At 45.3% G+C, this 24,440-nt stretch overlaps 1 protein-coding gene across 1 annotated transcript in view; it reads right to left on the bottom strand.

Moving 5' to 3' along the window:
• srcin1b (SRC kinase signaling inhibitor 1b) overlaps positions 1–18,632 on the bottom strand; it is a 33,336-nt gene extending 14,704 nt beyond the window's left edge. Inside the window, exons 1-7 of the mRNA XM_068754847.1 lie at positions 18,611–18,632; positions 17,570–17,620; positions 11,018–11,325; positions 4,476–4,502; positions 2,109–2,310; positions 1,137–1,266; positions 648–819 (exon numbers count right to left, since the gene is read on the bottom strand). Of these exons, the coding sequence (XP_068610948.1) occupies positions 648–819; positions 1,137–1,266; positions 2,109–2,310; positions 4,476–4,502; positions 11,018–11,325; positions 17,570–17,620; positions 18,611–18,632 (912 nt within the window). The remainder of the gene's footprint in view (positions 1–647; positions 820–1,136; positions 1,267–2,108; positions 2,311–4,475; positions 4,503–11,017; positions 11,326–17,569; positions 17,621–18,610) is intronic.
• Between the last annotated feature and the right edge of the window lie 5,808 nt (positions 18,633–24,440).

The raw sequence follows: 24,440 nt of genomic DNA, 5'->3' as shown, positions 1-24,440 counted from the left end.
CGCAGCAGGCTGATGAATTGAGATCAACCCTGTCGTGGCTCAGCAATAAGAGGGGAGGATGCTAAAGGTAATAAAGGAGGATAATTAAAAAGGTGGCTTTAGAATCCTGGTTGGACACTTGGTTGTCGCTATTGAGTACACACACACACACACACACACACGCACACACACCATTTTCCAACGCTTCTACTGCAACAATTGAATTCCATGAATGCATCCATGAAAGTCCCAGATGAACAGGACCAGATTCTTTTATCTCGGAATGCTTTTGTTGCTGTTTTTCATTGTGTGGGAATCCAGCCGAGTCAGCATCTGCGATAATATAGAGCTGGCGCCAAGCCAAAAACCACTGCCGCTTCTCGTAAGGTCACGTGACTCATATTCGCTCAGTGAGTAACTTATGTTTGGGCACGTCGTGAGAATCATGAGAATGAGTCGTTGATGTTGGAGGATCGTTTTCTTGGTGGCGGTTTATGGGATTAATACAAAATAAATACAGATTAAAAGTCACAATATCGTCTCATCTTTCTTCTCTTACGAGCTCCGACTGGACTCTTGCGGAACAAAAACATGCGTTCACTCTTAACATAAGAAGAACTCTTCATCTTACCAACACACTTCGATACAAACTATATGAGCGCTCGTACCCGCAGGTCTCCGTTGGCCAGGTGAAGGTTGTGATGTCCCGGGTAGGTGCCGTAGATGGGCTCTTTGCAGTAAATCTTAATCACGCAGCGGTCCTGAACGTCCCGCGGGTCCTCCAGCTCGTAGAAGACGTTACGGGTCTCATCTTTGATCAGCAGAGCCGTGCTGGGAGACCTGAATATCAACAGTCATCAAAAGAATCACAACACTTTCAGCACCAATTACCTGTGGATAATCATTGATGCACGTTCAATGACACACAAAGGGGTAAGAGTAGCACCCATCCATCCGTCCATGTAAATATTCAGGATATTCCTCTCCCCAGCAACTCTTTCCCACCTTCCTGGGAGATCCCAATGCATTCCCAATGTTACCAGCTCTGGATCTTCCTCATCGTGTCCTCCCAGTCACCTCCAAAAGGAAGCATGCAGGAAACACGATGCCACCCCAAACCACCTGTCCACGTCGTGCCGGGATGAAATTCCACTTACCTGAGCATGGCCATGGTGAGCCTCTGAGGGAACATGTGCACAATGAGGGCCCTCAGGGTGTCCAGGCTGGTCAGCTCATGGGTCAGGTGCACCCTGCGGGTCTCCTCCCCGAGCTGGAGGAACAAGATCCCTGCATTTATGGATGGAGGAGTCGATGAAGGAGATCCAGCATGGGTGACGGGGGTTAATGAAGTTTTAAGTCATGGATGAAAACAGAGAGTGGAGGAATAATTTACACTCTGGAGTTACACCATAAACACAATCACAACTCTGACGGTTGTGTCAAATCCTTGCGCAGAACCATTATCGATGGAATGTGTCTAACAAGCAAGGAGGAGCACACATATATTTACTTCCCTGGTAAAAATAAATAAATAAATAAACCGCCACTGATCTGTTGCTTTGTGAAAGCTTTGGAATTGTAAATTCAACATTCCGCTTGCAATCTGTGGCTTGTAGAAACAATTATAGGTGCGCTTTAAAAAAAAAAGGCAATCAATCGTAGGTCAGGTTTTGTTTTCTAACTCCCACTAGTGCATACTCCTCCTCCTTGTACACACGCTAGGTACTTTGAAGAAGCAGATTGTGTTGCTTCTTGCCAGAGCCGTGAATCAAAGGTAACAGATTATATTCAGCTATCTTATAGGCAGGAGAGTGACATCAGATTTACAAACATTTCATGTAGCGGGATCAATGATTTAACCTCACAGGCAATGTGGCTTTAAATAAATACATATATATATATATATATATATATATAAAAGAGGATCATTGTGATTCACCAAAAGGGTAGCAGGACGACTAAAAACCATCAGTCACAAGTTTGGAAGTATAGAGTACAGATAAGAAAAGGATGGACCATCAGTATATAATAAAATACAAATCAAAGTTTCATCACAAGTGTTGGTTAGTCTGGATTTCAAACTATGAGCACTGATTATTATTATTTTTAGTGTGGATCGGTGGTCTGACCTGGCGCCCGGAGCTTAGCCTGGCTGGATGAGCGGGCCAGCGGCAGGCTCTGACGAAGCCGGTTCATGCGGTTAAAGCCGATGGGGATATCGGACTCTGACATGGTCTCCAGATTTTCAGCTGACGCGAAGGATACCCTGCTGGCCTGATCAGCGAGGGCCGGCTGCGGCGGGCTCAGGCGTGTCACGCGTGGAGTGCGAATCTGCAAGATAAGAAGTATGTGCAGAGATAAAGACGGAGCAGAGGCTGAAAAATCACCATGGTGACAGCTGCAGATGCAGCACAGATCCACAAAAAATTACTTAAAGTTTTTATATTCAACACGTAGTCTTGCTCTCCTCTATTCAATTCATGGTAATTTATTTAACTACACATAAATGCAGCACCGAACATATAATATCCTAAAGGAAAATATACCAAAGGATGCAGCAAAGGTTGCCTGGGAACGCACGCTCAGTTTAAATGCCACAATGTTTCCTTTTGGCAGTAAGCACAAGAGTAAAATCATTATTTAAAGATGAAATATGTAATAAACACTGAAATATTAATTACAATTTCTTTGCTTCTCTTTTCATCATTACAGAGAAGAAGAAAAATGCAAGATTTAAAGCGACATGTGTTACATATGTGGTTTAATACATTTGATTGGAATAAACAGCAGCTAATCCAACAACACAAGGTTTAATTGAACTAGTAATTTGTGTGTTCTTCCATAATAATCAATCACGACCTCGAGTCGACGAAGCGGCGCTATTAACGGAAGGCAGGAAAAACCTTTAATGACTGAGCGCCAACTATTGGCTAAAGGACATATTACCTGGAGGGTTTGTGATTCTGGTATGAGAGGTAGAGGTTGTATAAAGTGTTGTGAAGTGGCTGGGAGCTCAAATGCGTCGCCCAAAGGTATTTATTCTCAGGTGAGAGTGGAACCCCCCTGCATCGGTATTCTCTTCTGAGCAAACGGGTCACGGGTTCGTCAGAGGTCATCAGCATCAATATGTGACCTTGATATCTCCAGAAAAGGATGTATGTGACACACGAGACCTTCAGGGTTTGCTGCACTAATACAATTAACAACGAACACCCCAACAACAAAGTGTAGCTTTAATTCCGGTTTCTTCCCCAAACTACTTCACATGTACGACCCGCGGCGAAGGATAATTGTCTTTCACGTAAGATCAAGAGGCAAACTTTCATCCTGTTATTCAGTCTTATTAACGTGAAGCCTGCCGAGTAAACCTCGGGGTCTTGGCAGATGGCAGTGAAGTGTCAATAAGCGATTCTGGCCATGTGTCTCTCTGCGTAGCGCCAGGAAGGGAACGCTGCAGCAGTTCTAAGCCTTTTAGCGGTGGAAAGAAAATTCCAGCTTTTCTCCCGAGTCTGATTGGGGACTAGCGATTTTTCACTAAGCGTCATATCAACAGAGAAACAGCATCAGGGCAACAAAAGCGTTTGTCTGAACGAGTTAGAGTTGAGCTGGCGAGCTGGGACAAATATGGTAGGGAATGTCTGGGGGATGCCTCGGTGTATACGAGATGGCCTGGTTACATTCTGCATGTGAGGCAAATGAGACGCAGATGATTGCAAAGCTTCCAGACTCCTTGATGTGGCAAATATAGCGTCTAAAAACAGCCTTGTGTGTATAATTGCTGATATTTCTCGATAGTTCAATTTATTTCCTCACTATTCAGCTTCGTATTTGTCAATATAAAACTTGCCTCGTAGACCGTTCCCTGGAAATTATGCATTCTACACCCAAGATTTATGAATCAGATTCAATTCAAGCATTTACATGTGTTCACTTGCGAGAAATGCTAGAAAATCATTTCACAGCTTTTAGTCACCTGATCGGCAATAGGCATTCAAAGAGCATACGGTTAAGCTCCAGTAAGCGCTTAGGCTAGCATATGCACAAGAGCACAATCCCCCCCCCCCCCCCCCCAACTCTGGCTACGCTCGAGTGAGGGGCAAAAGGGCGTGTTCAATAAGCATATTGCATTCATGTATGAGGTGGAACTAATTATGTATTATAGTCTTTGCAGTATTCTGCATGAGCTCGTACAGCTGGCCATACTTATAGAAATCTTACCAGAAGGATATGCAGTATACGGTTAACGCTTTTAATTTTTAATTTGGCTGAATGGATTCTTTAATTGCCTAAACTCAGATGATCACAACAATCCCGCTTCTTCCAGCAGCATAGAATAAAACTGTTAACAGTTAAAAAGAAAAGTGCACGACACGAAATGGAATGGAGAAAAAGGCAAGCAGGCATTCAGAGTCACAATGGAAAGTTAACCTATTGGACACAAAGCCACACCAAGGGACAGATTTACACTGAAACACAAACGCAATATTGGCACTGACCTTAAAGCTCCAGTAGTTTGGTTGTTGCTAGGGAGGAAAGAAAAAAATAAAACGAAGAGCAAAGGAGACAGAAAAGGGACAGGGAGGGGAAAGAGGGACAAAAAAGGATAGAGTGTGAGATATTTCCTCATGTGTGCAGCAGCGAAGCACAAACACTCCAAAAGATCAAGCAAGAGAACGACGGGAAGGGATCAGGGCTGAGGCGAAATACAGAGAGAAAATAATTTCATTTTGCTCCCGTGAAAACGTTTGCAAAGCGATACCACAAAGTGTGACTAATAAAGGTTTAAGGCTACGTCATTCTTATGCAGGGAGATGTAGAAGCGCCGTGTGACCCAAAATGTCTGCATTAAATGGACCATCAATTTAAAAAAAAGCTTTCTTTTTAAATATATGATAAAATAAATGATAAAATAATTATTGTGATGATAGCCAGATTAACTTACGTTGGGCTTCACTGCCATCATAATAGCACTTTAATTGCTTGTAATTGCCTCTCAGCAATTAATCAAATGTTTACCGTGACTTTACACACTCTAATGATTTGGGCCCAGGCAGTTCCTAAATTCTGGCCCTCGTTCTCCCTCAATGTAACCTTGACTGGCGTAGATCCAGAAGGCTTGATGCGATACGCTGATTAAGAGGCTGCCATTTTCATTTTATCTGCTAAGAAGCAAATAATTCTAGTCTACACCAAGACATGGGCTGAGGTGTGGTAGAAGTATTTGTGATGTTCTCACCCTGTTGAAAGCTATTTTCTGCAAAGTCTAATGCACCTAAACTATTTCCTGAATGATTTACAAAGCACTAAGAACAGATCTAAAAATTAAAAAAAGACATTTTTACTCAGAGACTCATTTAAGTCATTGCACCGCTGAGAAAATAAAGCTGTACAAAAAGAGCATCAGTTATCTGTCCTCTAAGATAACTGGTGCTGCGTGCCACGTGGAGGCTTATCAGATATTTAGCTGATGCCTGTTTATTTTTGCCAAATAAAAACATATTAATTAGCAGAATATTTCAAAAATATCCTTTAAATAAAGATGCAAGAGTTGTCATTTGTGTTATTTATTTAATATGCTGATCTTTATCTTAGCTTGCAATCATGATAACATTAAGTAATAAGGAATAAATAAAGCACACTTAGTCAAACTGGACTCATTTTAACCTGAAGTGCTGCATAAAAAGAAAAGAGCTAATTAAAGCTTTTACAATCCACCTTGAAGGCTGGCACAAAATATTAAAGCAATTATTATGAAATTCTTACCCCGATATTTCACTGTCAAATTCTGACCCGCTGATGATCTGACATCACCGTCCAGCGAGGAAACCGTATTAATATTAATACCAAAGATTCATTTAGCAGCAGCTGTAAATACTCGTCAGTGCGTGATGAATAAATATTCCATCATCAGTTCAAGGTCATGATCAATAATGAGCCTGGAATTGCCCAATAAAATGCAGCTCCTGTTTAATGCAGTTATGTACACCTCAAACGATGATCAGCTAATCGCATGACACAGAATTCCCCTGTGATTGGGGGTTGGGATGCTCGGAACCGGCCCGCTCTTCCACTGCTTGTGCCAAGATGTCTGCTCCTAAACACATTTCACTGAGAGGCAAGTCCTGATTGATCTGTGACTTTGACTGCCGCTTTGAACAGCAGTCAATGTCATTACAGCATTTGAATGAATGGAGATGTAACATCTCTGAATTCGATGGCGTATTTGACGAATGGAGAACGAACGAATTCCCGTCATGTTGGAAGCTTCCAGCAGAGGAATGCATTTATTTATTTATTTATTACATATAAATAGAATAGAACCTGAATATGTCATTTATTTATGCTTATTAATACTTAAATTGCAGGGATCTGACCATGTGTAGTGAAACAGTGGTGATTGCAGCAAGAAGGTTCTAAGGTGGGGTTCGGGTTCTTTCTGCATTGTGATGAAATGGTGACCTGCCCAGTGTCAGCTGGGAAACGCTCCAGACCTCCCACAGCCCTGAAAGAGGACGACAGGCCGGATCAATGGGAGCCGACCAAAGCCTTTAAACGCATCACAGTCGAATCGTTTCCACATCCTCTCAAATCGTCTTAATTCTTTCCGCCAAAATACAGAGAGTCTCTTCAAGGTGGCTTCCTACTCGCAGCGCAGGTGTTGATATTTTCTGTGAGTTTAGATTCCCTCACATAAGCTACCAGAAGCTTTTGAAAAAGCTAAGTCTCTTAAAAATTAAAGGTGTGGGCGGAATGCAATTCAAGTTTGAGCAGCTGTTCTGGGAAGCTGCGTGGAGTCCAAATATTTTCTCAGCGACTCGCCTGAAATCTCAGTTGGAATTTGGGGAAGTCGTCTCACTTGAATGCAAAGTGAAGTTTTGGGACAGGAAGAACCAACAGGCCCGTTGGGCTGCTGTGACCCAGATTTCGGGGGGCTGTGTGTGGTTTTTGCAGGCCTTCGTCCAACTCCTGGCGACCAAAACAAAGAAGCCTGATCTGGTGCCATTCAGCATCAGCAGCATTTCGAATGTCGGAGTTTTACGCTTGTCCCCACGGGAAAAAAAAGAAGAAAAAAAAATATTTTCATGCTTTTTGTAAATTAGATTAAGATTAAAATCATGTACCGTAGGTGCTTTTGGCCTCAGGAGGTGCAGTTCTGTCGTCATTGTCAGTGTGCAGAATCTTCCTAAATTAAATACGGGCCTTTATGACATTTACTTGATTAATTCAATTCAGATTTTCATGTAGTTTCCTTCCCACCGTAAATATTTACAGTGTCTGTAAATTCCATCAGCTCAGATTCAGTCTCTTTCAGTGTTTGTTTTTCTAGCTGGTAAATTGAACTGAAATGTTCCAGGGATTACGTTGAAGCTAGTCAAGAGAAAAGAAATGGTTTAAACAGCAATAAATAATAATAATACACTGCAAATAATGAATTCATGCATTCACTTTTCTGTCATTTTAATATTTATGCATATTTCATTTCTATTGGCTTAACTCTGAAAGAGCCTTTGGTGTCACATTACTTTGATTATTCCTACTGTCGGCTTTGTTAGCGTAGCTACACACCATGTTTTAAACTGTCATAGACTATTTTCCACCTCGGTGGATGACAAAGCTGTTTTGATTTCCTGGGAAATAGTAATATTTTAAATCTCTCTCTTGCGTGCAGTTTGTACAATAGAACCCTTCACAAAGCTAACATTCAGTTTCCTTTTTTTACGCTAATCCGTCAACCACTACGCTTGTAATCGACAAAGATTTATATTCCAAAAAAAACAAAGTTCCCGATTCCACTCTTTCATCAGTATCCACTCTGGAATTTAAACAGGTCATTCCCAGTCATATTCCCTACCTTCACACCAAGCGTGCTGAAAATCAAGTCAATGTCATCAAGCAGTTTGCGCGTAATCCTCCGACCAATCACATCCAAACCTTCGCATGTTGTCAAAAAAATGTGCACATTTTCCCAACGTGCAAGCTTCCACGCGTGTATTGATCATTTCTTGGAATCAATAGATGCCCTATCCATATTCACTTCTCAGGTTACCCTTTGCTTCCTGCCTACAAAGGAATAGCAAAGCTATCGAGCATCAACCCCCAAACTTGCTTGTCAGAATTATTAAGACAGAAACAAAGGGCTGATAACTGTCAAGTCCCCCCCCCCCCCCCCCCCATTGTGTTCTAATCCCGATTATATCTCACCATCCACACAAATCTGTGTGCCACGCCGGATTTATTCACCTCATCCTGGAATAACAACATTTTTACCACCAAGTCACTCCAAAAAATAATGTAATGCTCCAACAAGCAGACATTTTTGAGAACATAGAACCGTTCTCATCTAACGCAAGCAGCCCCCCCCCCCCCCCCCCCCCCCCCCATGCACCATGACTCAGTGATTACCACCTGCAATATTTCTCAATCACTTGAGCTGAAATCCCGAGGCGCTCATATGCGCAGAGACACGGATAGCTTAGAGAGATGGGGGGGGGGGGGGGCAGACAGGAGGAGAGACAGACAGAAAGGGAAACAGCAAGAGAGGGATGTGCAGAGAGACACGCATGCCTGACCTGCATGCCAAGTAGCCATTTCTGTACCCCCCCACTCTCACAGCCTTGCCTCGTCTCCAGCCCAAACACACACACACACACACACACCAGCACATGTGCACTCACTTCCTCGCACATGGATACACACTCTTCCACGCACGCGTCTTCCCGCCTTTGCAAACATGACGACGCATCTCTGTGGGTGCAAAGTCACACCCGGCCTGCTCTGGGAGGATCCTCCCCTAAAAACACAAACGCTTGCACTGAAACAAAAGGGAGTGGACGATCAGGTCTACCCCCACAGCCAGCATGAAGATGCACACACACACACACACACACACACACACACACGCACATCATCATCTCTCCTGTACTTTACATCGGCGGCGTCACATCAGCACCACAGAGGAATCAGCTGAGGATGCAAGCACAGGGTTAGAGTTACCGTGGCTACTTAGTGAGCACGTCGGCTGCCTGGCGCATCCTCCCGCTCCACACGCCTCCCTCTTCCTCCGCCCCCCCCCCCTCTCCATCTTTTTTTTTTTGCCCGCTGCGGCTCTGTGTCTTTCCCGCGCCCTGAGGATCCGCCAGAGTCCCCCTCGCTGGTACCCGTAGCAGCGCCTAAAAAGCAACCAGCATCCCTTCCCAGCCCTCCTCCTACTGTCCTCTCCCTCTCTCTCCCTCCGCCTTTCAGTCTCTCTCGTCCTTCGTCCCTACTGACCTGAACGATAAAGAAAATGAACCCCCCCCCCTCCTTCCTTCGCCGTCTCCCCTCTTGTCGCTCTCCTGCTGGCGTTGCGTCTCACTCGGTACAGTGTGTGCCTCCTTCCAAAGCCCAGGCAGCACCAGCCATATGATATCACTCGGCTGCCTTATATGGGAAACGGTGGGTTACCATGACGACAGCAGACTCCACCTGTTTCTCCCTCCGTCGCTCTCGGTCTCGGGCCACCTTTCTCTTTTTTTCCTGGGAGATGGACGGTGTTGCTTTGGGTAAACAAGCGCGGCACATGAAAAGGCACAGAGTGGGTGGAGAGGAAGAAGGAAGATGAGCGAAGGGAGCGAAGAGATAGAAGATGTGATGGACAGAAGCTGACAGGGAGGAATAACAAGTACATTATTATACATTACGTAAAAAATCACATCCGGGTATTGAAATGAGTGAGATGGAGCATGCTTAGCAGACATGAGGGGCATTGGGTGGCTAAACTTTCCTTGCCCCGCCCCCCGTTTCCTCACACGTGACACAACAGGCATGAAGCACGACAGAAACAAACACGCTTCCCTAAATGTGCAACATTAAGCCTCACAGAGTAACACGGAATCCGAGATGTTCTGCGGCGACCATCTGTCACGGCGACGAAGTCGGATCCCGTGTTGAAAGCGTGCCGGAGTGAAAGGGAAGAGCAGTGGCAGCAGGTAGGAGATCCAGCGGAGCGTCGAGCAGCCATTTTCACACCGCCTCACTCAAAGTCGGTTTATGTTCTATCAGCGACACATTCAGATGAAATCCACTCACAAACGGTCCATTACTGACCCAACAAGCCGGCCACAAGAAAAACCTCCACTGCCCGAGCGGCATCTCGACATGGAATGCACTTGTGTGGGTTTTCCAAGCCCACCGATGATGATGATGTTATTATATCCCAGGGAGAAAGTGTGGAAAAAGAAAGCACTCAGAGAACTCTTTGCGCCCCCCCCCCCCCCCCCCACACACACACACACACACACACACACACACACTGGTCTAAATTTGTTATCGTCTGATAATCTAGAGCTGCATTAAAATGCTGTGTAATAAATGCTGAAGAATCAATGATGCTAAGAACAAGTTCCCCAAGTCCAGTTTGGTCACCCTTTTGTGGACTAACTGGACCTAATCCTGTCTCAAGAGGACATAAAAAGATTACGATACATTAAGAACTGAAAAATGTCCTTTCCTGAGACATCCCTGCTACTTGGTTCCTTTATGTTTCAGCCTTTCTCATAGAGCGGAGACCTTTGCATGTGAGCGACAGCATGGCGTGCACGTCTGTCTGCAATAGAAGATGGGTTTGTTTCTTTCTCTCATTTGTCTGCAAAGTTTTTCAAAAGCCTGCTTGAGGATTGTGACTTTGTTTCCAGTGGGTGGAGATAGATGGGCAAACTTTACATTTGGCATTTCGCTCAGGTTGTTTTTTTGCATAAGGTCTATAAAAGCACTTTGATTTAAAAAAAAAAAGAAACAGAAGTGAAAGCATCCTCACAGCAGAGCCTCCGTTACTGAAGCCCAGATAACCATCATCATCATCTTAATCACAAACACAGGAAAAGGAAAGATAGTTTGAAAGACAGAATCTGTATTGTTTTATTATCTACTATATTTGCAGCTACGATTCCGATGATGATGAAATGGCAACGGATTTATGACGCATTATCCTGCATCCTTCAGGTCGGACACATCTCTAGCTCCTTTTAGAGTCTAGATCTTGTTTCCGTGGTGAAGTTACCTGCCGTCCAGCAGCGGGGGATCCCTGCGACACGCTGCTGGGGCTGTTGGAGTACTTGCTCTTCTGGAGATCCATGAGGGCATCCCGTTGGCGTTCAATGTCCGCCTTATGGATGCTGTTCAGGGCCTCCAGGCTCTTGGCGGCGACGGAGTTATGCCGGCGGTCCAGCGAGGATGAGGAGAACCCCCCGTTGGTGTTGTCGGGGAACCGCCGGGCCCCGCGGCCTCCACCCGCACCCAGGGTGTGGTAATCCCGCGGGAACTCGGCATCGCCAGCGGAGATCATGGGGCCCTTTCTCTTTTCTCGGCCTGCAGGGGAGAAAGGGAAGACATGAGGAAGAGGGAAGAGTGATGTGAGAGGGCGGTTTGTGATCAAATGATGAAACGGTCAAATATCGCAAAGGTGTCCCTGCCATGTTTCAATAGCAAATATAAAATGTGTCTGTCGATTGAAAACCTTTCAGGCAGCCTGTCGCCTTTATCGCTGCATTTATTAAGATTGTGTTGCAAGAAAAGTTAGACACAATACTTAAGGATGCTATCGCACACTCCCGATATGAGAGGGTGACTCTAATCTGAAGAAGGGGGACACAAATATCTTTAAAATAACAAACATCAAAACGATTTTTTTCCAACATGAACACACAGCATTGATCATTTAGACTGATCTTTCAGATTTGATCATTTGTTTCTTATTGTTTGTTTTCGAGTTGAATCTTACAACGAGAAGCAGAATCGTAAAGCTTCTAAAGGTGGAATGCGAAGCCTTATAATAAAGCCTGTTGTTTAAAATAACCTTAAATGACACGCCAGTGATATTTATTACACGCTGTCACACACTGCGTGTTTTTAAACACGCAGCAGTTAACGAGTTAAACCTTGAGGCTTGTCATGTGAGGACTAACAATGGGGAACATCCATGCGATGATTTCATCCTTGAGCGTCCTGTGCTCTATATTAATAACGTTTAAAAGAAACGCTGTTTACTCCGTTTGCTTGTTTCTGCCTACACACACACACACACACACACACACACACACACACCTCTAGCAATATGGAGCCATGGCTTAAAAGCAGCTGCGGCATCTGCCCGTTCCAACACACCACAACTATCCCGGGGCAAAGGAAACACGCCCCCCTGTTGTTTAATGGCGTAACTGTCCCACATTTGTGTCACAATCAGTCAAGGGGAAGAGACATAAATAAAAAATGATGTCTCCGAGATCGGGGACACGTTTACTGCCCTCTTGTGACCGATGTTTGATCAGGCATTGCTGACTAGGTGAAAGTTAAATTGAACTTTTAATGGCTATAACAAGATTAAACATGCTGGTGTCCAAAATGTATATTTAGGTTTTTGCGTTAACGGGATGCAAGTGAATGCAACAGTTGTTCTGCACAATATATAAAATTAGATCTGGAAAGTTTTTGAGTCATTGTTTTTTTATCTTATCCTACTTATTTATTGACTGAAGAAGTTTGACAAATAAAGAACAGATCATTTCACACATTCTGCATTCATCACTTGCGTGTTTTTACCATTTTGATTGTCGTCCAACATTTACTCACAAAACTCTCCTCATTGTCAATCATTTGGCAAGAGCTCATTTTGATGATGCCCAACGTGTGCGTTTACTACAGGCAGCAACATCAAGGCATGCGAGACAAAAACCTGGAAAAAGAACAAACTGGAATAACTGGAACAACCTCTCTGTGACCAGACAGGAAATTATGCATCTCAAACACATTTAATACCGACCGTGGTACAAATTGGCTTCGTCTCACTCGTTCCCGTTTCTGTGAGTTGTTTTATTTTATAGTTACTACACACTGCAGGGCCTGCAGAGTCTCTCGTAGCGCATTATCGAGCTGTTCACTGAAGCAAGTCGCTAAATTCCATTAGCTAGCAGTTAAGGAGCAATGATGAGCAGCTTGGAATTCAGCAGCAGGAAACAGCATGTCATTCCCCCTTTAGGTAGAAGTTACATTTATCTATTAAACCCGGCGTATGGTAACAACACACTGACTAAACACTCCATTTCTGCTGACAACGTGTTTGTAGTGAAACGCTGTTTGCATTATATTTCTATTTACTATAGTATAGTTGGTTTGGCTCCAGAATGAGTGGAAAGAAGAGTCCTAATGTCATGGCTATGTTCATTCATTCATTCATTCATTCAACTTCTTAACCGCTTAATCCGGGATCTCCTGGAGCCCATCCGCCCATTCTACGGGCGAGAGGCGGGGTACACCCTGGACAAGTCGCCAAGTCGCCACATGTAGGAAATCATTCACGCACACACACTCACACCTGCGGACAATTTAGCAACCTGTGCGCTAATCCTTGTAAGTCCTTCCCGGTATTGCAGCAGCAGACCAGGAGATATTCACATACCCCCCCTCCCTCTCCTTGCCTCCCTTTGCTCAAGAACCCGGAGAGAACCCATGCAGACACGGGGAGTTTTGATGCTGCTCCTCCCGGGATTCAACCCAACAACAGAAGCATTTGTCGTTTTAAACTGTCTGCAGGAAACATCTGATCTGGTCCCAGATGTAAGTCTTCTGGCAGGGGCACAGGAGCATGCCGGCAGGTTTCCATGGCAGGGAGGAAAGAGCGTTATAAGGGGGGGGGGGGGGGGGGGCTGCGAGAGATGGACGGGAGGGAGTGCATTTAGACAGGAGCTTGTCACTTTAATTTGTGAGAAGCATTGAGCAAAGGGAGGGAAGGAGAGGGAGGGGAGGAGGGGGGGGGGGGGGTATGTGAATATCTCCTGGTCTGCTGCTGCAATACCTGCAAGGACTTACAAGGATTAGCGCACAGGTTGCTAACGGCGACGATGCAGAACATCTGACCAGTATATTTACTATATTTATATTTACAATCAGACTTCATGAGCCAGTTAGACGTCGTTCAACATTTTAACCTGCAGGATTATATATATTACAACGTCTATACTTTACATAGCTTTGCTCTGGTATTCAATTTTCAAAATAAAAGCACCGCAGTGACTTTTTAATTTTGTTTTGGGGGGGGGGGGGGTTACATTCTTTTCCATCACACTCTGACTTGCACCGTCATGCCTAATCTATTTTGTGTATTAAATTCACACTACGCTTGGAGCCCAGCACACGTCCCTTTAATCACAGCATCACTCCTCCAGATGTAAAACCAGATCTAGCTGTAACTCCACCGTGTGATTACTGCTACTGCTGGCAGTTAATGGTCCCCACCCCCTCCCAGCTTGCTCCTGGCACCACCTCTATTATCATGGCTCCGCTTAAAGTGCTACCAGTCCAGCTGATGAATCCTCCTTTAATTCTCCTATACTTTCCTGCACACGGTTAAAGTCTAGCAGCGATGCTGTCGCCGTCAGGGAGGTGATTGCAGCCACACTCACTTACATGCTTTAATAACTCCGTGGACGTCTTTAACTACATTTACGTGTGAACAACTGAACCCAAATCCAGGCTAATGTCATCTGGAAAGCGTCACAACAGAACCAGTAAAAAGGAATTTTACTGGGCGAGCTCGGAGCCACCTTATATCAGCTCGACGGGACACGGTCCAAAAAAGCTCCTCAACGCCACAGCCAAACACTTCTCATTGCAAAGCTAGAAGTGTGTGTGTGTGTGTGTGCGTGCGTTTGGGCAGAATAACCTTGATGGCCAGAGTCTGACAGAGGCCATTTGTTAGTTTTATGCTTTTATTGAATTGAGGTGTAATTATTTACCTCACATTATTTCCATCCTGTTTGGAATGCATCTGCCAATGACGAAGCCTTGAATGTAAGAATCTGCTCCCTAGTATAATGTCCATGCATACTCGTGATTACAAACTAATCAATACAGCAATAACTGATGAGAAGAGAAACTACTGGGCAGCTGTAGCATGGCTCCATCCATCGAGTTTACTAAAAGAGAATAAGCCTGCTCTGCAAAAAATCTGATAAGTCTTGGGAAATTTTGCAATTGCATCCCAGCCGTGTCGGCTTGTTTCCCCAAAACTACATCTAAAGAAAAGGATGTACCATCCAGAGAAAGAAAGAAAAGCCAGGAGGACCAAACAACAGTACCATGTTCTCAGCTGAGAATTTTGCCAGACATAGCAGTGCATCCTTTTTGGCAAGCTCCGTGACTCAGCTGTGCTGATGCAACACCATCTGTACATTTATTTCACTCCTACATATACGTAGATAGCAAGTCTGTTTCATTAAAGTCCGTATGAAGCTGCAAAAGGACAGAATCCTGCTAAGTACAAACTATAGTCGTGATAATATAAAGAAACACAAATGACAGGGATTTGTTAAAGAATATTAGCTATTGCTTAAAAACATTCAAAACATTTAATGTCACCCACAGCTGCAGTCCGCACCTTTGTTCATCCATTCCATTTAAATATAAAGTGCATTTCTATCCTGAATGGTGAAAAGTCTTTTCCACTCATGTCTATTTTTGAACTTGTGTTCCTTATTAGGCCCGAGCGCCTATCCCAGGCGTAAGGGGCTATTGCTTTTTCATCTTCCTCCTTTTCCTCTCTCCCTCCACCACAACCCTCCACACAGCAGAGATCATTAACTATGAAACGAAGGGACTGTGGCATGAGTGAATAAAAAAAATAATAATAATAGTTCTCCTCCATCCACAAATTATATATTCAGCTCTCCAGGGCACTCGAAAATTAAAATAAAACTCAAACAAGATCTGAACGTCTATGCCGGCTGGGTTATATTTGGAACAAGGCCTACCTTTGCTGAATACATTTTTTTTTTACTGTTCCAGGCTGGGAAGGCGTTCAGGATCACAACGAAGCAGCGTGCGGTTAGCCTTGAAATGAAACGTCGATTGGCTCACATGTAAGCGGTGGAATCGCCTGTATTAAGAGCGGAGCGCTAAATTCACACATTTAAGTGTCAAATGTGTGGTTTTGAGCACAAGTTTATAGTTAAACTGCGTATTAATAGTAAAAAGCAGAAGATTGAAATATATATATATGCATGCTGGATACTTTCTAAACTCTCTCCTGGGAGAGTCCGTTTAGAGCGCAGTAGAACCTGTCCCGTCTGGTTCTGGAGCACAACCACGCATCAATGTTCAGTCCACAGCCGCAGTGCAAACGGACCCGAAGGACACTTGATCCTGGACATGTTGTCTCTGCAAAGCCTCGTCAATCCTGGGCTCCGACTGATCTTGTGATAAACAGACTGAGGAGAGGAGGAAGAGGAGAGACAGCTCTGGAAGAAGACAGAACAAGACTAAAATAACACCACAAAGCATTATAAATGCGTGTGTGTGTGACGTGATTAAGTAGTATTTTTAGAACCCAATAAAATAACACGGAATGTGAATTAATCCCACTTTTTGGAACAGGAAAATATACAATGATATACAAAGTGAGGAAACAATATAATAAATAAATATATAAGTAACTAATTTGGATAGTAACTAAGTAAATAAATGAAATACAGACCCTTTAATAAAAGTGGAGCATTTTAAAATGTTTGAACTTCGATTTTAGAAAAGGGTCTGAATATTCATTCCACCATGAGATAAGGAACGAGGGGTTTAATAAAGGTACATTTGCAGCACCAATAATCCCATGTGATGCATGCGTGTGACATTTATCCACTGCTGATGCGGTTACACGGTCAGGAGACACTGGCATTTATCCCTGTATCAACATTAGCCTTGCATGGAGGACAATACTTTCCTTTGGCTGTCATCGCTGAACATTTGTGCAACCAGGTCACTCATCACACCGAGAATAAACCACTCGGCAGATTTGCCAACTTCACTGGGATGGCAGATCTTAAATTTGATGATCCGTCTTCAAAGAGAATAATGATTCAGGACCGTCTGGAAAAAAGGCATGCCTTCATGATGAGGAGCGGGGACAGCTGAGAATGATTTCACTTTACCCTCCACTCTGATCTTCAAACTGTCTCATTCTCAATTTATAACGCTTGCTCTTCGGATTTGAGCTTTACTGTTTTTTTGGTGTGTGTTTTTTTTTGGGGGGGGGGGGGGGGGGGGGGGGGGCTTAAAACACACGTTCACTCTGCTGACGTTATAAAGCAACGACAAGCTACGTCTCCGAAATTGCTGAACCTACAGCGACATCCAAACCTTGCAGCCAACGTCAGAAAAAAAAAAAAAAAAAAAACCTGATCCGAGGCCAGACTTCATCTCAGATAGGAAGTTTTGGTAATTAGAAAGTGATATTTTTGGGCTTGTCTGAGCCCAGGACAAGTCCTGAAGGTGAGTAATTGGTATCAGGATGAGTCAGGGATCGAGTTCTATTAGTGGCTGCTAATCAGCGTCTCCACACTGGGCTCTGGGAAGCAGCCAGCTGAAAGTCTGCTGGCTCAAAGCAAGCAAATAACAGCAGCGTCCCTGAACATTGTAAATGTCTGTGTGCGGGTTTTTTTTAGGTTTTTATCCTAATGAAACTTCAAGCACACACACACACACACACACACACACACACACCATCCCAGTAGCCCCAGTGGAACTGATTGGAGATGAGGCAAAGTCATTTTAACTGTTTGACTGTCACTCTGTTTCCTTTTAGTATTAATATATGCACCACAAAGTACTCGAGCCGCAACTAGGGCGAGTCAGAGTCTTCAACAACTTCCCTTTAAACTCACCGTACAAGTCGCCTTTCTAATTCAGTGCAGAGAGAGCAGTTATTATAAGAAAAGTAATCAAGTGCAGTTATACTGATGCAATTTAGCTTTAGCGTCGAGTCGATCTGAAAGCCCTCAGCCGCCGCAATTGTTGATCTTTGCCATCCAAAATCGTCATTTTGCACGAACCATTTATGAATGAGTCTATTTCCCATCACATTTCATACCAGTCGGGATCCAAAGGGCTGTGCTGAGGGGACTGGAGCAGCCGAATCCTTCAGGAAGCAACAGTTAAGCAGGGGTTGACTCTGGAACTCTGGAATTAATATTCTAAATCCTCAAAATGTGTTGGTTGAAAAAAGAAAAAAAAGAGTAATCCTCCAATTTTAAACACAAAATACTTTTACAAATGTCGGACAGTAACTGCTGCGTGTGGGAATCGTGGTGCCTTTAAATGCTCCAGAAGCAGGCAAAAGAAGTTCAATAAATTGCCCGACAGTTGTGTAATGTCATTGTGTATTCAGCACAGCGACTTCTGCGAGAGTCTCTCTCGGAGCGAACGTCCCACTGTGTCATATATGAATTTTAAATGCTCTCCTAGCGTCTCAGAATGACTCAGTTCGCTCCCGCCTGCATCACGAACAGCGACAGACTCAGACAGACTGCCCTCGACCTCCGTCTCTGCTCCTGTCCCTGATCTGCTCCATACTGTCCACGTCCCCCGTCTCCTCCCAGCCGTTGGGCCTCTGAGGCTGACAGAACCAGAACTAATTATTCTGGCTGTTGTGGGTCGGGGGGGGGGGGGGGGGGGTTGTACTGCTCTTATGGTTGTAACAACTTCACACACAAACACACACACACTCACACAAAACACCATGTGTTACCGCCAGAGGACAGCCCAGCTGAGGCGCCGCTGACCTTTCCCCTCCCAGCTGATCCTGGGAATTCATTTCATAAGGAGAAATCACCTGCCTGCATGTCCACATGCATCTCAACATACTGCAGCACATTCAGGGCTATGATTATTAATATGGCCCTGGGGGGGGGGGGTTTAAACACAGGACAGTGTCCCACATACCGGCGCCCCAGGCGGAAGCAATGCTTTAACCGGCTGTCTGCTGAACTCTCTCTCTTCACCCGACGTGACAAAACATCCCTCGCTTTGGCTTTTCTCTGTCCTTTACTTTCCTCTCCTCCGCTGATCTTTCCTTTCCTTTGGTTCTCTTGGGGCTATGCAAAGAAGCCAGATAATCCTGCTGCATGCAGCCAGCGAGAGTCTTCAGCAAGGAGTGAGTGGATGGATCACTTAAGCGACAGACCCCCCCCCCCCCCCCAAAGAAAAAAAAAAAAAGCTGCTGCATAATGTGCCAGTGTGAGAAATGAGTGCACAAACGAATGAATGAATCTACCGTACCTGGGTCGTGGTCCGGTGCAGGATGGTGCCCCGCCTCTGGCTGAGACTTTACATGACACCGGTGTGTGTGTGTGTGCACGTGTGTGTGTGTGTGTGTGTGTGTGAGGGAGGGAGGATAGAGGAGTAAGTGCTGTGGAGGAGACGGGAAGAGAGCACAGTGCAGTGCAGAACGTTGGAGACAGGCTACTCAGTGTGTGCTAAGACAGAGCCTCTCTCTCTCTCCCTCTCTCTCTCTCTCTGAGTATAATCCCTTCCACAGTCTACGGGGACCAGCTGCAAATGAACCAGCTCTATCTCTCCCTCTGCCTCCACTTCCGTCTTGTTCTCTATCTCGGCGCTGCACATCAGCCCCGAGCAGAATCCCCCCCCCCCCCTTCCACCTTGCAGTAGATAAGCCAGAGTGGCGGAGAGCACTCTCGCCCTTAATGCCTGCTACAACTCTATCCCCTCCACTAAGGTCCCCCTAACGCTGCGCCGTCTGCTACTCGTTTGTGTCACGGTGTCTCCTCCTGAGCATTTATACTGACACTGCAGCCACACTCTTTATACACGCATGTTTATTATAAGACAATAATTCCACTGTGGCATGTTGATGGCGATGCACCAGAGCCCTCGACGACAATACTAAAATGCACTATTCAAATTATAGCGACTAATCCAATATGGCGTCTGGAAATACCTGGCAACAACCGGGAATGCACGGGATGAAGCAACTCGAGGTTTAAGCACTGCAGAAATACAAGTCGGTCTAAACGATTGGCCTGTTATGATTCAGTTTGTGGGAATTTAGAAGTCATCACTCGAGCAAAGTTCACTCGAGGACACCAACGGGGGTCCAATCAGGTGTCGCCTCTGTGCGTTGGAACGCTCGATCGAATCGAATCAAGTCAATCTTCTTCCGTGAGGAGGTGGAACCGGCACATTGGCTTCAAAGAGGAACGCGATAATCGAAAATGCTGTCGATGATTTTCACAGAAAATTAATCCAGTTATAATTTTCGCTCTTAATGTCGGCGATCAATCTGATCAGCGAGGCTTCAAATATCTGCCCCTTCCATGTCTTCCTGCATTCCTATCAATGTCTTGCCAGGCGGAGACAGACGTCTTACGCTCTGGAATGGTTCGCCATCCATTCAGTGCTGCAGGAGCAATCAGCTGCATTCAGAACAAATTGATCGTGATGCTCAGAGGAGCTCCTTTCCTCCAGCTGGACTCGGGTGCATCAATATCTGCATGCGCCTGTTTCTGTAACATGCGCCTCTGCATGTTCAGAACAATTTCCTCTTCCTCCATGCCAACCAAAACACGCCACATTCCCAATTTAGACCAAGTGCTCCCCCCCCCCCCCCCCCCACACCCACCCACGCACTCTGTGGCTCTGTGTGCATCCGCGATGCTTCCAGCTCTCCAACACATCAAACCTCCGGCCTCCACATCATGGCTGCAAGCGTGGAGAGAAACGCGCGCGGATTACGAGTGTGTCGGATTGGCAGGATGTGTTAGCCTCACACCAGACACCGCCACATTTACCCCCCACTAGTCAATTATCAAGATAGATAGCTCGTACTGATAACAGCCTGCAATGGCAACTGGACCCATTTTCTGCTCAGTGGACAGAATGAAGGAAGATGGTGAGGGAAAGAATGTGTGTGTGGGGGGGGGGGGGGGGGGGTAAAAGCACAGCAGCTAAAATCTGAAGATATTTCTCTGTATCAATGTCTAGAACTTCCACACTATGTGGCAATCAAACCTCCTCCTCATGATCTCTCTCTTGATTTCAGAGCCCACGAGACAGAAGCGTTTCGCTCCAGTGTCTGACAGGGATTGCACAAAAGCCATTCTGTACAATCAGCACACGAGTGGCTCGTTAAAAGTTGTGATTTACTCATCAGCGTGATGAGCAGCGTTGCTCCAGCATACCGTTTTGGAGGACGGGTGTCGGGAGTGATGCCCGAGCGGAAGCTTTACTACAATGTAAAGCTGTGATTTGAGTTTACTGTGAATTCTGGAGGATGTTCTGCTATTCTGCCTCGCCTCTTACATTCACTTTTTACCTGAGACAGCCCTCGCACCTTTCTGGTCTGGTGTGACAGTAATGCCATTTGAAAAAGGCAATAATTTTATTGAGGAGAAATGTTAATGCTTTAAAAAAAATTATAATTTAATCATGGATGAATGTCTGCGATTCAGTCTTTCAGAGAATGTCAAATGGGAACTTTTAATGTATTTCTCATTACAATAGAAATGTCAGACTATGTGACAGCAGGAAGACCTTGAAGTAACCTAGTACATGCGCACACACACACACATGAGCAGTTATTGTAAAATCCCCAGGCAATTCTTAATCCCTTTCGTATGGCGTCGTAAAAGTTACAACAAAGGCCATTTGAAGGAAAAATCAGTCCATGCATTCACGCAGCACATCCAAGAAAAATCATCCAGAGACTTCTGTCAGTACAACAAACTATGCGAGAGCGTGTGTGTGTGCGTGTGTGTGCGTGCATGCAAAAAAAAAAAGTCAAATCAACCCTCTGCTGTGGGGTGAGGAAACATGGAGGCGTGAATCCAACCTCTCTGGAACGCTGTGCTCTGGCTCCAGATGAGTCCATTAAGTGAAATAGCAAATACTTGCTTTTTGGCACTAAGGTCGATGACAAAGACTTCGTGTGGGTCTGCATGCATATTATCCTTTAAAGAACGGCATGCAATTGGCGTGAAAATTGTGATAGACGTGTCGTTTAAAGTCGAGCCATTCACTGGCGCAGAGGCGTGAAGGGCCGCCGCCATGCAGGGAACCCACGCGAGGTCATTATCAGCCCTGCATGTCCAGAAGCTGTCAGATAGACAGATAAAGCAAAATACGATCGGCTGCAACTGAGAAAAGTCTGAGCCAGTAATCTGCAATTAAACTGATTTATTAGCGGAAGGCAGCCACCGCCCCTTCCAGGATGGCTTTCTGTCTGGTTATTCCCCCCATCTTTCTTCCACTTGTACACAACCCCTTGAGGGCTGGAATACAACAAAAAAAGAAAAACTACTGCAGGAAAAATCATAAAAGGCCGCATCCTTTTTATAATCCCATTTTTCACTGTCGCAGAAGTCTTTTTGTTTTTTTGGTGCAATATTCTTTTTCCTCCAAGTTACATTTGTCTTCATACACAATTTCTTCCTTTGGAGACACCCATTTTTTATTTTTTATTTTTTTTAATAAAAATAAAAATAAAAAAAACATCTCCTCGGGAAAGGAATGCTTCGTGACAGTCATTAGCATCTGTCTTCCAACAACGAGACATATTCTTCTGTGATTCTCCTTTGTTCTCGTCTCAAAGTATTCGCGGCTCTCTCTGTTGTCACCGTGTCTGCGCGATGCCTTGAATTTATGAGAGGAACTTTAACGTTGAGATATCCGACAGTCTTAAAAGGAAACGAGGACAGGTGTGCTTTTCGCCAGACGAGCGACGTCACGAGAACCGATGCTTCCGTAACCAGATGATGCAGACATCCTGAAATCGGCACCATTTTTTTCCTCGGGACTGCGCATGCAGTTCCTCCAGCTCGGCCCTTGGGGGCAGAGTTTTCACCAGTAGGAAGCTGCTCAAAGTCAAATGAAGAAGACCGGCCATCTTCTCCCATGCAAAACTAGTGTAAGATGGCGAAAGTAAAAGAGCGGGTGCGCTGATGTCTCCGTGTGGCCCCCGCGATGCGCTGGTGACACGTCCGGGGTGTATTTTCCCCCCACCAACTGCAAGCAGGGATAGGCTCCAGCAACTTCCGTGACCCGAAAACGGATGGGTGATCAGGAATTATTGTTACATTCCTCAAAGATATATTAAATTTACCCTTATTTTGGTAATGCATGAAAAATTGGATAATATAAAGGCTTATTTTAGCTGTTAGCTGACGTGTCAGACTGGCCGGTGCTGGAACTGGCAACCCAGGTTTGAGTCCCGCATGCATTTTCCCTGTTCTGATAACATGCCTTCTGCCAGACAATCTAATGAATGGAGTTGAACCCCGTAACCATGACAGCAAAATTGCCGCCCACTTTGAAATAGAGTTTCTGATCTCGACCAAAATCTAGCCATTTGTCAATAGGCTGCCCGGATGCTGCGTCAGCTTCCCAGCACAGACCGCGACTAATCAAATGAGATATAGACATTAACTCCCTCCGGCGGCGGCGACTCGTGAATGTTTCATTGCCCTCGGAGACCAGGTTTCTCCTCCTTTCCTTTTGCATATCTTTGTCCTCCAATGTCAATAACTACATCTATAAACACCTGGTTTTATATCAGCGACACTAAGCAGCGCTTTCCAAACAAGCTGCTGGGAAAAGTTCCCGCCGCTCGCCCAGAAGGACGAGTCCTTGAACAGTCGCCGCAGGAGTCGCTACATCCCGTACGGAGAGGAGAATCAATACTTTATGAAGGCTTCGAGTCACAAGTGTGACCCCCACAGCGGAAGCAGGGGACGACTCCAACAGGTCGAGAGTTTGAGGTACACGGCGTCCATAAAAATCCAGTCCCAACTTTTGTAAAAGGCAATTTGGACAACGAAGACGCTGGTTTATTCTGTGTGGTGGGAGGAAGCCGGAGAACCCGGAGAGAACCCACGCCGACACAAGGAGAACACGCAAACTCCTCACAGAAGCCCCCCCCCCCCCTACGAACTTCTTGCTGTGACAAAACTGCGCCACCGCGCTCGTAGACTAAAACAGAAATGATCAAACTAAGGACGGGGTCTAAACTCTCCGCGGGTTCAACCTTTGGATATGAAGTTTAAACAAAATGATGAAGCGAGCCTCTGATGTGGAAGAGCTCCTTTTGGATTATCCGCCGAACCGGGCGCAGTTTTTTTGGGGGAAAAACTGGGGAACTGTCAAAAGAAGCAACATCAAGGGTGAAACGTCAGCAGCAAAAAAAAAAAAAAAACAGCAGCTCCTGGGAGAAAAGGCATCCCGGAGTCAACAGTATCATCGCCTCACCCTCACCTGGAGGCTCTGTGGCAACCGCATCAATCGTCCCCATTGATGTTTGCCGCCGTCTGCCCTGCAGCAGTCTCTTTCTGGCCTTCATCTCTTCCTCCTCTTCCGTCTCGCTTCCATATCCTCAAAGCTGTCAACAAGTTTGATCAGGCAAACACGGGAAACTGTGTTTGGCTGCTGCTCCTCAGCTCTGACAGATCCTCTGCCTCGTCTCTCTCCCCCCCTCCACCAGCAGGCTTGATCTGCTTACCCGCCGCCGCCACCTGCCCCTCCTGTTAACCCCCCCCCCCGGAGATGCACGGCGGGCTCCGAAATGTCACTGAGGTGACATGACTCGCACCGTCAAGCAGCACAGAGAGATCAGTTTTGAGATGTTCAAGGGCAGCGCTGCGTTTCAAAACGCT

The sequence above is a fragment of the Brachionichthys hirsutus genome, chromosome 21 (assembly GCF_040956055.1).
Source record: "Brachionichthys hirsutus isolate HB-005 chromosome 21, CSIRO-AGI_Bhir_v1, whole genome shotgun sequence".
Classification (NCBI taxonomy): Eukaryota; Metazoa; Chordata; class Actinopteri; order Lophiiformes; family Brachionichthyidae; genus Brachionichthys; species Brachionichthys hirsutus.
Note: the sequence above shows the minus strand (reverse complement) of the source record. Positions and strands in the feature narration are given on the sequence as shown.